Source organism: Pelodiscus sinensis, chromosome 20 (genome assembly GCF_049634645.1).
Source record: "Pelodiscus sinensis isolate JC-2024 chromosome 20, ASM4963464v1, whole genome shotgun sequence".
Taxonomy (NCBI): Eukaryota; Metazoa; Chordata; order Testudines; family Trionychidae; genus Pelodiscus; species Pelodiscus sinensis.
The window spans coordinates 28,611,845-28,626,319 of NC_134730.1; the positions used below are offsets into that span (position 1 = coordinate 28,611,845).

The window sequence follows — 14,475 nt, forward strand, 5'->3', positions numbered from 1 at the left end:
TCCTTGGGACTCTCCTCTTCCCCCTCCCACCTTGGCTCACCTGCATCCTGTGGATCTCTGTTCTCATGGCTCGGATCTCGCCTTGCCCTGTGTCTGAGTCCACTGCAGCACGCATCTCCTTTGCCAGCTGGATCTTTTTCTCCCACAGCATGATCTGATGCCTTCAAGGACAGAATGGGAGGGAAGATGCCTTTGTGTGCAAAAAGGGGTCACCCTGCCCCTCGATTCCCCTACGTGGGTGATGTCACACTACGGATCCCCATTCTCAGCCCAGCAGGAACCTCAGAGTTCACTGTACAGAACGGGACGCATTGGGGCCCTCAATGTGAGGGCCAGTCAGGGTTCTTCAGATCAGAAGGGCCGTGATAATGGTAGAAGTGGGGGGTGGGGATCACAGCACAAAAGATTAAAGCTCACTTTTGTTAGCTCGGTGGCTCTGAAAAATCAGGCCCTACCACGAGGTCCCAAGTTTGAAATGTTTGTATTATGTAGCCTCTGGACAGCCATGGGGCTTACGACACACTAGCAGAACCAACAGTTCTGTGCTCCCAGAAGGAGAAGGGCCAAAGGTGGAGGAGGCGAGGCTGAGGGCAGCTAGCCCTCAGCGCTGCCTGGAGCACAGTGCCCGCCCAGCCCTTAGTGGAGCGTGTGGCGTGGCGCTCTGGCACAGCACTCTGGCGGTGATTTAAAGGGCCTGGGACTCTGGACACTGCTACTGTGCCCCTCTGAATCGCTAGGCCCTGGGGCAATTGCCCCCCATCGTCAGGCCTGTCCCCACCCCATACTGAGGTTCCCTCGCACACTCAATGCTGACAGCCTTAGGCTGACCAGAGGCCAAGCACTGAGTGAGAAGGGAGACAGCATTACTGCTCATTCATCTATGGAAGCAGGCGGCTGGTGCAGCAGTATGAGCAAGAGTGAACCGCAGTTACTGTGACCCTGTTGGGCCTGCAGAAAATAAATGACAGACTCTTAATCTTCTGGGTTCAAACCGCTATCGAATTTGTCCCACAAGCCCAGGCAAGGCCAAGAGGAGCCAGCCGGGGGGTCAGCCCAACAGGATGTGACAAAACACATTTTCCCTTCAGCATTGGGGCAGGAAGGATAGTGCAGCTGCATGACAAGAGAGTCCAGAGACTGTGGCATAAAACAAGGAGTCTGGCCTCACTCTGCTTCCACCAGGCTGTTCAGGAGTCTCTCTTTCTCCTCGTGCAGCCGGTCCAGCTTCTCCTGCATCTCAATCGACTCTCTCTCCGCTGCCTGGAATTAGGGAGCAGGAATCAGCATCCGTGTGTCAGACAGAGCGTTTGCCTCTGAGCTTCCTGCCTTTTTTTGCCTGACAGCCCTCCCCACAACACAGGCGGAATTTCAACCCCTCCGAGGCTACGGAAAGGGAGTCACTGTCTTTGTACAGGAACCAAACTGGGACAGCCATCCATTTCCAGCTGGTTACGCTGTTGTGTGCCCCAGGGGCAGCAAGACTGCTGAGTGTCAGGCTGCCTTGGAAATGGGCTGCAATACCTTCCCTACCTTGAGCGAGCGTACAAACTCATTCTCCATGATGGTGTTGCCGTGCTGCAGCTCCTCCCAACTGTGGCTGTTCTTGTTGATTAACATGTTGAGTTTTGTCAAGTCGTTGGCCATGTTCCTCATGTGACGTTCGATGTCTTTCTGCTCATTCTTCTCCTGCTGGATTTCATCTACAGGGGAATGAGACAGACGGGAAAGATTTAAAAAAAGGGAAAACAGAGAGGGGACTGCGGGGGAGAAGGGGGTTCTGACAATGTAAGATTTGAGCAGACAAAGCAGCACTGGCAGCCACCTGGAGGACTGAAGGAAACACTTACTTTCTGTGCGCACTTTCTTCTGTTGCATGATGGTGATCTGTTTCTTCAACATATCCAGGGAGGCCAACTGCTCTTCCCGCTCCTGGGTCAGTTTGACCAGCTCTTTCTGTAGCCTGAGCCAGTACTTCTGCTGAGTCATCACCTCTGAGTTGTATTCCTCTATTTGCTTAGTCACCCTGTTGATCTCAACTTCCAACGGTCCCAGCTCTTGGCCCTATAAAGGAAAGAAGCTTAGTGTGAGTCAGACAGAGCAGCTACTTTACTGTGGCATCCCTGGGCCACCTGGAGCACTGAAATGCTCATTTTGCATGGTGGTCCCCATAAAGCTTTTCCAGCTCATGGCTGCATCAGCCGTGCCGCTATATGGGAGCATGTGAACAGGTTTGGGTGTTGCTTCTGGCTCTATAGAATTTATTTCTGTCACATGTAACCAGAGACGATTGTGTATGGCTTTCCTCACCTTTACCTCCCCGTCCCTCCTTGCTCGTGTTAGACTGTAAGTGCATACCTAAATGGAAGCCCCAAGAAAAATTGTCATCCCATAGATTTGCTTTTAATCAATTTTTGGCTTATTTCTTACGATGAAACCTCATGAAGCTGAGGTTTAATTTTTTCATGAAAACTAATTGTGAGTCTACACTGTGGATTTGTTCACATCAACAGCCAGAACTGGGGTTATCCCCATTTACATTGAATCTGTCTCCAGCAGAGGCATTGGCCAGGGCTGTTGCTTTGATAACTTTTTATGGATACAGAGAATAATAGGGATGTAGAGGGTTACCTGGTAAGCATCACCTGGTCCACCAGCCCTGTGGGCCCAGCCTGGCTGGTACAGCCCGCAGTGCGGAGGGCCCAGCTGGGATGGAGCAGCCCCTCACCCACAGGATCTCAGTTAACTGCTTAAATGTAATGTTGAACTGATTAACTTTTTCAATGGGCTTTTACATCCCTGGAGAGTAACACAAAAGTCAGCCCAGCAGGCAGTCTGAGTACATTGTACAGGACAGACACATCCTCTCATCATCTCCATGGGCGTTAGCTCCATGCAGTGACCTTTACTAACCCAGTGTGCAGTCTCACCCAGGAATGAAACCAGGGTTGGGGGACTAAGCAGACAGGACGTACCCCCAGCTGGGAAATCATCAGGTCCATTTTCTTGTTGGAGAGGTTGATGAGCCCCTGCTTGCGCTCGATCAGGAGGTTGCGCTTGGCGATCTCACTCTCGCTGCAGCTGATCAAGTCGTTGAGACGTTTCATTTCCTTGTCCAGCTCTGAGAACGTCTTTCGGAGCACAGAGAGCCGGCAGCCGGTGTGAGTGATGTCCAGAATGATCTGGGCTGCTTCGTTCTCAACTTTGGAAAAATGCAGCTCCTAGGAACATCAACAACAAAACAAACATTGCCCTTCAATGGCAAGCCACCTCCCGGCAGGACCGACTGGTCTGCAACCTGTCAGCCAAATACGGCTAAGAGTGGCGCACCTCTAACACGTAAAGAACGGGACTAGGAGTCGGAGACCTGGGACCTATTTCAGCTCTGTCAAATGTGACATGGGGTTTTGGGCTAGTGACTAACCTCTCTGCAGCTCTCTTCCCCCATCAGTACAATGGGGATAATGATATTTACTTACTTCCTAAGGATGCTGGGAGGCAGTAATAGGTTTAAAGCATCTTGTAGTCCTCTGAGGGAAGGTGCTACGGAAGGCAACATTTTATAATCCCTGAAGTTATTGTCCTGACCTACATGCCTCAGTTACATCAGACGCAGAGATGCAAATAACTATAACTACTGAAGCTCCACTTGCCCTGCATCTATCTTGGAGTTGCATGTACGTTTCACAATCAAAGACAGCGTTAATAGCTTGCCAGGACTCTAAGGACTGATCCTGATTTAGGCTCCATCTAGACTGCAGGCTTCTTTTAGAAGAAGCTTTTCTGGAAGAGATCTTCCGGAAAAACTTCTTTAGAAAGAGAGTGTCTACACAGCAAAACCGCAACAAAGAAGCAAGCTGCTTTTTCAACAGATAGCGTCCACATTCATTGGACGCTATCTCGCATTTCAGTTGGGATTACTGTGGATGGAGTGGCCACCAGGGCTCTTCTGTTTTTTCCTGGAGGTCTCTTGTTTTGAAAAAACACTCTCTTCCTCTTTTTCGGAAAAAGGCTTCTTCATCATAGAGTGAGATTTACTGCTGTTGGAAAAACCCCTCCATTCTTCTGACTTTCTGTCGAAAGAATGCAATAGCAGTGTGGACGTAAGTATTGTTTTTCCAGAAAAATGGCCGTTTTTCCAGAAAAACTCTGCAGGTCACTCAGCCCAGGATGGCACACTTCTTGCGGGAACTTGTCGTTTCTGAGAGCTGCACCTCCGTCTGCTGAGGAGGGCAGCCACATTGTACAACTGTGTGGGCTGTGCTTTGGCCACCTCTGAGTCACCCTCGTTTAGAGAGGTCTGCTGTGTGCCATGCCACAGGTAATAGCCTGAACCTGCCCAAGATGCATCACTTTGTGCCATTCTGCAAGCAGAACACGAAGCTAGTACCTGCCGTACGAGATGGCGGTAATAGTTCTGTCATGCTTTCTTGATGGTCTGAAACCTGATCCTGAAAAGACAGCTGGGGAGGGAAGAGCTCTTAGGCACATTTGCACTGGGACGTGAATTCAGAGAAGCTGCATTTTGCCTTGTAGGCCCTTCTACTTTTATGCTTAATAGAAACGTCCCTGCCCTTTCCATAAGGCCTGAAAACTCGATTACCAGGAGTATCTCTCATTTTTATAGTAATGCCTAATCCCAAAGGGTCCTAAAGCATTTTACAAACCCAGCCTACAGTTCACAAGGCAGCTGCTTCACCCACCACTGAAGCCTCCTGTAGGCTGAAACCTGGCAATTAACAGCACACGGCAATATTATGCAACAACTCGGGACTGTGAGTGAAGAGTCCCAGCTATTTGAAATTGTACGGGCAAGGTTGTAGGGCACAGGAAATGACTCCAGATGGGATTGGGGGGAATGCCAGATAGTCAAGGATAAAGTCCTACCCTCCAGGAAGGAGCAATAGGAACACAAGGACTGGTGAAGCGTGCTTTAGAGTGGGTCCTTTTTTTAGAAGAGGAATCTGTATACTAGGGAGCAGTGGCCTTTGGGCCAGTATCCTGGAGGGAATAAACACAGAATGTGTGTGTGTGTGCGTGTGCGTGTGCGTGTCTGTCTGTCTGTCTGTCTCTCTCTCTCTCGTGCAGATCAGCTCCTGTCAGTCACACAGAAACAAGTACCGTACCAGATCCAGCTTTTTCTTATGAAGCTTTGAGGCCAGTTGTGAATAATATTTTGCGGCTTTGCTGGACATCAGCTGATCCTGCAGCTTTGCCATAATCTGATTCTCCAGCTCCTGTCTGGCCTCAGTCTCCTTCTCCATTTCCTTACCGATGGCCTGCAGCTCATTCATCTGAGCAGCTCGGTCCTGAGAGGAAAGACATGGGAACAGGGCTGTTCAAAAGGGCAGGCTACTGGGATTCGGGGAAAGTGGATGGAAATCTACAGGTGATAAAATATCAACAAGTGGTTAAAAAAGCCTCTTTGCCACGGGTCTGTGGTCTCACCGAGCTGGCCCTGCCGAGGGCTTGCTCTGTCTCATGCAGCGTGCGGGTGTAGGTGGTGAATTCAACTTTCAGGGCATCCTGTTTGGCCTGGCTCTGGGCAATCAGCTTCTTGCTCATGTTGGCATCGTTCTCGGAGCGGTTCAAGATGCGGGCAAGCAGTTCGTTCCTCTCTTCCTCCTTCGTGACTGACTTCTTGTAGACTTGGATCTCTGTCTCCAAGGACTTGAGCTGGTGCCTGGACAGCCTGCAAGGGCCGGGAGAAGACAGGAGAGTGTCAAGGGGACTGATCTGTGCCCTGCATCACCAACCCCAAACTCCTGCTTTCAAACAGGCTGCTGCACAAAAGAGCAGAGGATGAGGATGAGCAAGAAAATCAGGCGCGTTTATTCACCACTGGAGCTGTCTGGCATCATCCTACTGGAAAGAAAACTGCCACCTCATTTTGTGGATAATTTTGAACAGTTCCTGGTGCTCCAGATCTCCCAGGCCTGTTACACGGGGGTAAGGATGGTGCCTCTGGCCTCTGTCAACAGCTGGAGATGAATGGCAGGAGACAAATCGCTTGATCATTGTCTTCGGTCCACCCCCTCTGGGGCACTTGGCACTGTCGGCTGACAGGACACTGGGCTAGACGGACCTTTGGTCTGACCCAGCGTGGCCGTTCTTACGTTCTATGTTCACTGCTGTTCAAGGGATTGATCTCAGCCCAGAGCTCCCAGGCCCATTCCGATGGGAACACAGAACTCCTGAGGCAGCAGTTCTAAGGGGAGGGGATAGAAGCTCCCTGCAATGATACCCTAGCACCATGCTCCGGTTGGAGAGGAACTGTCTTCAGTCCTGCCTGACCAAAGGGTGGGTCAGCAACCATAGGTCTTGTTGGGGAAGGGGCCCTTTCAGGCCCTCAGGAACCTATTAGTATTGGAACAGGTACACTACTGGTCGTGATATTTCTCCCCTTTCTCCTGCCAGCTGTTATTGTTGGCATCATGTCATTTCCTTGCCAATAGGCTACATCCCAGAGGATGTCCTTATGGGACCATCACCCCATGGCTTCCCACAGGCACATTTCATTACACTGGTACCAAACTCCTGAACCTAGCATAATAATCAATGTCACAGTCAAAATGGAGGCTTATCAGGGGCTGGCAGAGATGGCTGTTTGTCAGTGGCTGGCAGAGATTAAGGCAAAGCAGCCAGTGTGAGAATGTGTCCGTTGCTGCAGTGTGAATGTGACAGCACTGAGCTCTTACCAGAAGGCTGGAGGAACCAAAAGTCAGAAAGAAATGTCCCTACCGAAGATGACTTTCTTACAGTTCTTCTCCCTACTCTTCCCCAGAAATCAGAGTCGAAAAGTATTTTGCTGACTCATGCACGTTGGGCAGGTTTTAGGACTATAGAATAGAACACACATTCCCTTCCGCACCAATGAGCAGGGTTTCCCGAGGAGTGAACTCTTGCTGAATGTCACAAAACCATGCCTGCAAATAACCTAGGTAAATCTTTCCTGATACCTCTTCCTTTGGCCTGGGAGGTCCTGCAAGGGACAGAAGGAAATATCCAGACTTTCTCCTCAGTGAAATACAAACCAGCCCGTTCGGCCTAGTTATCTATGTCGTCTTTTTGAAGGAAGGTCATGCTGTGAATGGAGAAAACTAACAAAAACCGATGCCCCTTGCCTAGTGACCTTTCGCCGTTCTAAGCTCTTCAAGCAACAGCTGGATGCTTTGGGCAGCACACACTGTGCACAGAAGATCGTATCAGCAACAACCTTGACAGCACTCTAGTCTCTCAGACTGACTCCCGTCCAAAGAGTAGCTGTTCTGTTCAGAGGCAATACCTTAGTGCCTCCTGCATGGCAGAGTAGGCTTCATCTCGTCGCTTCATCCCCGTCAAGCTGCTGTCCCACTGCAGCATCAGTTGCTTCTTCTCCATGTTAATGGTTTGTATCTCCATACAAGCCTGCAAAGAGACCCCACTCTGAGATACTGAATCCACCCTGGGCTGGGTGTCGGACCCGCATTCCCACTTCATTGCCCACTGCATTTCACGAGTCAGCGGGGAGGAAATAGCTCCCAATGGCCACACTTTGTCTTCTATTGTTTTCCTACATCCCTGCTCTTTCCTTTGGCTCTTGTGTTTGGAGGGTGTGGGAATTAAAAGCACTGGCTTACATCTTGTTTTCAAAAGCGACAAGGAGTCCTGTGGCACCTTATAGAGTGACTAACAGATGTACTGGAGCATAAGCTTTCGTGGGCAAAGACCCACTTCGTCAGATGCAAGTGGGTCTTTCCCCACAAAAGCTTATGCTCCAATACATCTGTTAGTGTATAAGGTGCCACAGGACTCCTTGTTGCTTTTGCACATCCAGACTAACACGGCGACCCCTCTGATATCTTGTTTTCAGTTACTCTCGCAATTTCACTGTAACCAAGAGTGCAATGGATATTATGTGCATTCATGTTTTTTGCATCGTTAAGGTCACAGATAAAAATTGCAGACAGGGAAGGAAATGCAAAAGTCAAGGCCCCGACAGCAACATTAACTCAGGCCTATCTCACATCTAGGGTGGCGTATGGGATGCAACTTACAATGTGCTCTAAATGGTAATATATTAAGCTACAGATTGAACATGAAATCCAGAACAGAAATGGTGTATTGTCTTAGAACAGTTGGGTCAGTGGGTCCGTGCAGTGTAGTGTGAGGATAGCACTAATAGAAAGTGATTATTTATACTGTAGGAGTTCCTAGGTGTAAAGCCAACTATCACCCCTATGTAATACTTGGGTATCATGCTACAGTGATGCACAGGAGAAAGGCTTGTCATTAATAGGTAGGAAAACGGATGTCAGGGATTGGATCTGGCATGGAGTTGCTCTGTTCTGCTGCAGGCTCATCCTGTCAATCACAGCAAATGCGTCTGATTAGCACAGCACTGAAGGGGTAGGCATCTCCCTCCAAGATAAAGAAACTAAGGGGGTGAGACAGGAGGTCTTGTAGGGCAAAATCCCTAGAAATAGCCACTCAGCATACGTTTGATTTTGTGTGGGTCTTAAGGCTATAGGAAATCTTTTCTTCACACAAAGGGCAGGGGTGAGAGATTTTTGGACTCAAACCGAGGTGTGTGTTTAGGCAGAGTGGAGGACTCTGGCTCACCACAAAAAGTAATATTACCCACACGTGACAAATACTGTCATCTCCTACCTCACTCACGGCTTGTCGGGTTATTTTTGTGTCTTCAGCCTGGGCAATAAATTGAGCTTCATACAAAGCAATCTGCTCCTGCAGTTCGTGGGCATTCCTTGTTAAGCGGTCTACAAGCAGGTCCTGCAAACATCAGACCACAGCAGATCAGTACAAATACGCTCTCTGGACATGGGGGAAGCAGGGCCAAGTGAAGGAGTTGCATTAGATGTGGTGACTATCAGATCTTCAGCATCCGCACTCGTGACTGCAGTGCTCTGTGGTGACAGTCATCTCCATCTCTGCGGAGTAGTCGCAATTGCTTAACCCACGGCACCACTCGGCAGATGATTCGTTTTCTTTTAATCCATGTATATCAATTAGTCTCGTAGCAAGGAAGAGTGCCGGGGCCAAAGTGTCGCCTAACGTCTGTCTATCCAGGTTATTATACTCTGCCCATCACCAGGGCACCAAAAGGTCATAATTTAGAGGAAAATGGCCTCTAAATAGCTCCACACTCCATTGCCACTTTCACATACAATTAGGGTCCTACCAAATTCGTGGTCTATTTTGGTTAATTTCACAGCCATAGGATTTTAAAATGGAAAATTTCATGATTTCAGCTTTTTAAATCTGAAATTCCAGGCTGTTGAATTGTAGGGGCCCTGATCCAAAAAACGAATCATAAAGGTTATGGCGGGGGTGTGGGAGTTTGCCGTACTGCTGCCCTTACTTCTGCACTGAAGCTGGTGGTGCTGCCTTCGGAGCTGGGCAACTGGAGAGCAGTATGGTGTTGCCACCTTTATTTCTGTGCTGCTGCCTGCAGAGAGGGGCCCTCAGTCAGCAGCCACCACTCTCTGGCTGCCCAACTCTGAAGACAGCAGCGCAGAAGTAACGGTGGCATGGTATGGTATTGCTACCCTTACTTCTGCAGGCAAGGTGCCGCCTTCAGAGCTAGAGGCCTGGCTAACAGCTGCCGCTCTCTGGCTGCCAGAAGTAAGAGTGGCAATACTACAATACAGGAATAACTACCTGTATTAGTGATAACATGTTAAATTGGCAATGGGCGGAGATGCTGTGTAACTGTTGTGACCATCGGCTTATGTGCATATCTCACTTCCACTGCTAGACCTATCAAATCACTTCTCCTCCGTCCCCTAAAATAACCTTGTGCCCTCCCTGCAGCTTCCTTTTGGGTCAGGCCTCCCAATTTGAGAAACGATGAAACCTGTATAATATAGGGTAAAAGCTCACAGAATACCAGATTTCATGGGGGAGACCAGATTTCATGGTCCGTCCTGTGTTTTGCATGGCCATTAATTTGGTAGGGCCCTATATGTAATCCTGCAATATTTATTCTGTTGCAAGAGGCAGCCATCTAACCAGCAGAGGGAGCAGGAGTTAAAACATACTGGGCCAGCTGTTTTTTTGTGTTGTAAAATCACTTTGCTAAACTCACACTTGTTCAGAATAATCCCCCTGGGGCTTGAAAATAAGGTGTCTCTTGACTAACCCTTCTCCTGTGTGACTATGGATCCGGGGTTGTTACTGTCGAGCTGCTCAGAGAAGCTGTGCTTTGAATGATTTGATTTAGAACAGACACATCTAAGGAGCTACCTGCTATTTGCAAACAAATGCCATCTAAGAATGGAAGAGGGCAAACCACATATTGAACCAGCCCTCCTAGACTTTGTTCTTGTAGCATTCTGTGTGGCAAGAAAGCATTTCCCCATGAACTCGGAACTCCAACAGCATCCTTGTCAGACTTGTATTTGCCCTATACCTGTTTTTTCTTCTCCACTTCGGCCTGGATCCTGTCTGCCTCAGCCTTCTTCACTGCCCGTTTCATCACAGAGATGTCATCCCGCACATCCTGGTCCATGTTCTGCATGTAGAACAGGCGCAAGGCCAGGTTTTCCACCTCGGTCTGCATTACAGAAACTGGGGAGACAGGTGGAAAGGTTAGTTACCAGAGGATTGCTGCAGCATGTACCCTTCCAGAGCTAAAAGAGAACGACACAAGGGTCTGAACAGAGAAAACCCCCTAAAAACCCACCCACCTCACGTGACCCTCCCTAGGGTAGGCATGGACATCAGCTCCTGGAGCAGGATTCCTGGGGACGAGCTGCCCAAGAGACCTGGTATGTGCCTGCAATTCCCAGTACACCCTGTATCTCCACAATATTGAAATAGCCCAGTGAAGTTCATGTCCTTGAATGTAAGGGGTTGCCATGCAGAAGGTCCTAGTCTCATGAATCAAGCTGTCTCGTCAACCAAGGATCTGCCATCTTCACCAAAGCCTCAGCAGTTCCTGGCAGCAGCCTCAGGCAGGAATAAACCAAATGGGGGGGAATGAGGCGTGCTGAGGAACAACTTCCCAAGGGTCTTGGTGAAGTCTCCCTCACTGGCCATTTGAAAATCAAGATGGAATGTCTAAGAGCTGCTCTCGGGAGTCTTTGGGAAAGCGCTCGGAGCTGTGCGAACAGGAGGCCAAATTAGACCAGTGGTTTTCACACTGTATTTCTCGTGACCCAGAAAAAGAAAATTGTTGATGCTGCGACCCTACCCAGTCTGACTGAAGTGCGGGCTCCGGGGCGGGGCTGAGGATGAGAGCGTTGGGCTTTGGGGGAGGGTCAGGCTTGGGGCAGGAGGGACTTACCTTGAGTGGCTTCCGGTTAGCGATGCAGCGGAGGGAGGGGGTGGGGGCTAAGGCAGCTTCTTGCCTCTCCTGGCACCGCAGACCCTGCTGCCCCCAGAAGCAGCCAGTGGGGATGCGGAGCTAGTGCTCGGGGCAGGGGCAGTAGGTGGAGCCCTGTGTGTTCTTTTCTCCCCACATCTAGGAGCCGGGCCTGCTGGTGGCTGCTTCTAGGGCGCAGCGCAGTCTGCAATGCCCGTACAGGCAGGGAGCTGCCTTAGCATCCCCACTGGTCACCCTGCAGCAATGAGACCCAGGGCCTGATATTCCACAACCTAGTACTGGGTCATGACCCGTCATCTGAAAACCGCTTATTTAGATGATTCAATGCGGCTTTAGTATCTACGAAAACCTGCTTGTCAGTGTGACGCCGGCCGGTGGAATCGAACCTGGAGCCTCTAATGCACAAGCTAAACGCCAGCTGGCTCTCAGCTGAGGCTGGAGAGCAGATTCATTATTCTCTCTGTAAGTGGCTCAGTGCCTCTAGGTGGGACAGTGCCACCCCCAGCAGGTGTGTGGGTTACACCAGGAATGGCCTTTGTTCAAAGAACCTCTTAAAGGGACAGAAAAGCATCTGCCTTATAAAGATGGGGGTTATGCTGGTAGAAATGATGTCAAAACCAAGACAAGTAATAGGAACATCTATAGTGCTCGGAGTGCACATGGCGCTTTACAGATGTAGAATAAAATAGCTCCACACCCTGAAGAGCTTCCAAACCAGCCAATACAATCGCGAAGCCTAACTGGCAAGGTGCACCCAGTATGCTCAGGTTGATCTTTCCAGTCAGGGAGCCATTCCTGAATGCTGGGGCTGATGTTCTACAAACAAGTGTTAAGCTCATGCTCATTTGTCCTTACGTGAGGAAAGATGAAGCAAGAGCCTTAGTCACCTTTCTTGCGTTCATCCTCCGTACTCTGGCATGTTTTCTTGTACACATGTCTGATGTCCTGCAGCTCCTCCTCTAGCTGCCGACGCACCACGGCTATCTGAGAGTGTCGGTCGTGGTTCTTCTCCAGTTCCATCTGCAGCCGGGCCAGCTGTTGCTGGACTCCGTAAAGGACCACTCCCAGCTGTTCCCTCTGCACCTTACCCTGCTTTGTGGCCACCGTCTGCAGGCACAAGAAGAAATGGGTCAGTTCATATTAACTTGGGCAGGGCTGGAATGCAGTGGGAACTCCAGGGAAGATTACTATACCAGCTCCTGAAGCTCCATGGTCACTTTTTCCATCTGCTTACTAAGATAATTTTTTAGGGCAGCTTGGAATCTTCTCATCAGCGGCTAGAGAGGGAAGGAAGATGGTAACACCCTTAAAACACCCTCATGAATAAGTCACCATTGGGAACACGTGTCAGGTCCAACACAACATTTTCACACTGGAGACGGAGATTCCCGCCCTGAGCAGGCTGCAAGTAAAATGGGTTCTGAAGATTCAGTCTCGAAGCTAGTGGACATCAGTTCACATCGTGAAACTACCACCTCGTTGGCAACACTAGTCATTTCTGTGTAGGGGAGGCCCAGAAACTCTGGAGGTCAGAAGTGAAATGCACTAGAACAAAGGAAGCTTGCGCAGCATTTGCCCACCTTCATTTCTGAGGTCCTGTGGTCCTTCATTTCCATGAGAACGGAAGTTCACCTGATTTTCTGATTGCTCATTGCTCTGATCTGCAACTCTAATTTACTACAAAAGGAGTCAGCACTTTTGTAAAAATGATGTATAACATATTTAACCTAGACTGCAGCTAAACCATCACCCCGTTTGCCTCCCAGTTTTTCATGCAACCTTCAATACCAGTGACAGGTCTTGCATTTGGGCCTTTTCTTACATGTTCTGGGTCCAAGACAATCAGCTGTGTTTCCTCCTCCGTTTCCTCACTGCCCTCTATTTCAGCTTGCTCATCTGCATACTGTAAACTTTCATTCTCTTCCTCATCACCAAGCCTGCTGAGGTGCTGACTAAACTGCTGAAATGCAGAGTCTGAATAGGGAGTGGAGATGGCTACCGCAGCATCACCTGTGCTCAGAGGAAAAAGAGCAGGCAGAGAGAGAATTCAGTGCTGTGCATTTAAAGGTATTTTAAGATTAGCAGATGTCATGATGGGGGTGGGGGGAATACCTAACAGAGCTGGCTTTCTTTGCAATTTTAGATTGCCTCACTATGTTACTAGCACAAAGAAAATAAATCTTAATAAAATATACAGTAATTCTAACAATGAGGTGGAAAGTTATTATGGAAAAGATTTAAGTACAGGCTTCGTAGTAGCATCATGTAGGTTAAACATAAGGATTACAACTTGTCTATATGGGACCACTCAGAAAAATTAATCTGAATTAACTAACGGCGTCAATTTAAAATGTGAATGAAAATAAACCAAATAAAGGCTACTTTCATTTGGAATAAGGTTGTCCATATGGGGGCTTGATATGATTTAATTAATACACTTTAAATTCACTCCTTTAGTTAATTCAGATTAATTAATCCTGTGTAGATAAGCATTTAGATTTGATAATGTATGTCCAACTACTGGTAGATTCACATTTATTAGGAGAGAAGAAAAAATGATATACAGTACTGTATTTGAAAGCTGGTTGTATGGACAGTACTGTTAAGAACTGACTTACTGGTACCTGATTCAGCACAAATCTCCATGTGCACTGATAATGCAGACCTCGGGGTGCTAGCTACTGAAGACGTGCGGGATCTGCTTGGGCTGTCTATCTTTGGCTGCTCCATGTCAGGCAGCTTGGGGGGACGATTATCCACTTCCACTTGGTCTGAGGAAACCTCTTCAGATTTTTCCTGGAACATACATGCCATCATATAAAATCAGGGCTATGAAAAGGTCTTCATTTGAATGTTTACTACTAAAATTCTGCTTATCTTTCTCAATACAGGATAGGAGCAATGTAGAAAAATAAGCGAGCTATAAAAAGTCTTGCTGCTTCATGAGGAACCCAAAAAGCAATTAAAGGGCTCTGAAGTTATCCCCTAAGATATACCAGTGAGACTGCATCACTCATGGGGATGGGCGCTCTAGAAAGGCATGCAAGAATAAACTAACCCCTTGAATTTTGTCAAGAGTTCTTTATCCATCATGGCTGGTTACCAATTGTCTCCTTTCCAATTAGCCTTCCTCTTGCATTGAATAACCCTAG

General features: G+C 48.6%; 1 protein-coding gene across 6 annotated transcripts in view; it reads right to left on the minus strand.

Moving 5' to 3' along the window:
- The window catches only part of CCDC40 (coiled-coil domain 40 molecular ruler complex subunit), a 29,536-nt gene that overhangs the window by 3,010 nt on the left and 12,051 nt on the right, over positions 1-14,475 (minus strand). For 4 of the 6 annotated variants that reach the window (XM_075904108.1, XM_075904105.1, XM_075904103.1 and 1 more), the window contains 14 exons: positions 13,942-14,119; positions 13,146-13,333; positions 12,517-12,600; positions 12,211-12,430; positions 10,409-10,566; positions 8,647-8,769; positions 7,283-7,404; positions 5,446-5,689; positions 5,124-5,306; positions 2,973-3,218; positions 1,848-2,061; positions 1,531-1,700; positions 1,169-1,260; positions 41-161 (listed from right to left, as the gene is read on the minus strand). In XM_075904108.1, the coding sequence (XP_075760223.1) occupies positions 41-161; positions 1,169-1,260; positions 1,531-1,700; positions 1,848-2,061; positions 2,973-3,218; positions 5,124-5,306; positions 5,446-5,689; positions 7,283-7,404; positions 8,647-8,769; positions 10,409-10,566; positions 12,211-12,430; positions 12,517-12,600; positions 13,146-13,333; positions 13,942-14,119 (2,343 nt within the window). The remainder of the gene's footprint in view (positions 1-40; positions 162-1,168; positions 1,261-1,530; positions 1,701-1,847; positions 2,062-2,972; positions 3,219-5,123; positions 5,307-5,445; positions 5,690-7,282; positions 7,405-8,646; positions 8,770-10,408; positions 10,567-12,210; positions 12,431-12,516; positions 12,601-13,145; positions 13,334-13,941; positions 14,120-14,475) is intronic. The other 2 variants (XM_075904104.1, XM_075904107.1) reach the window with 2 other exon arrangements.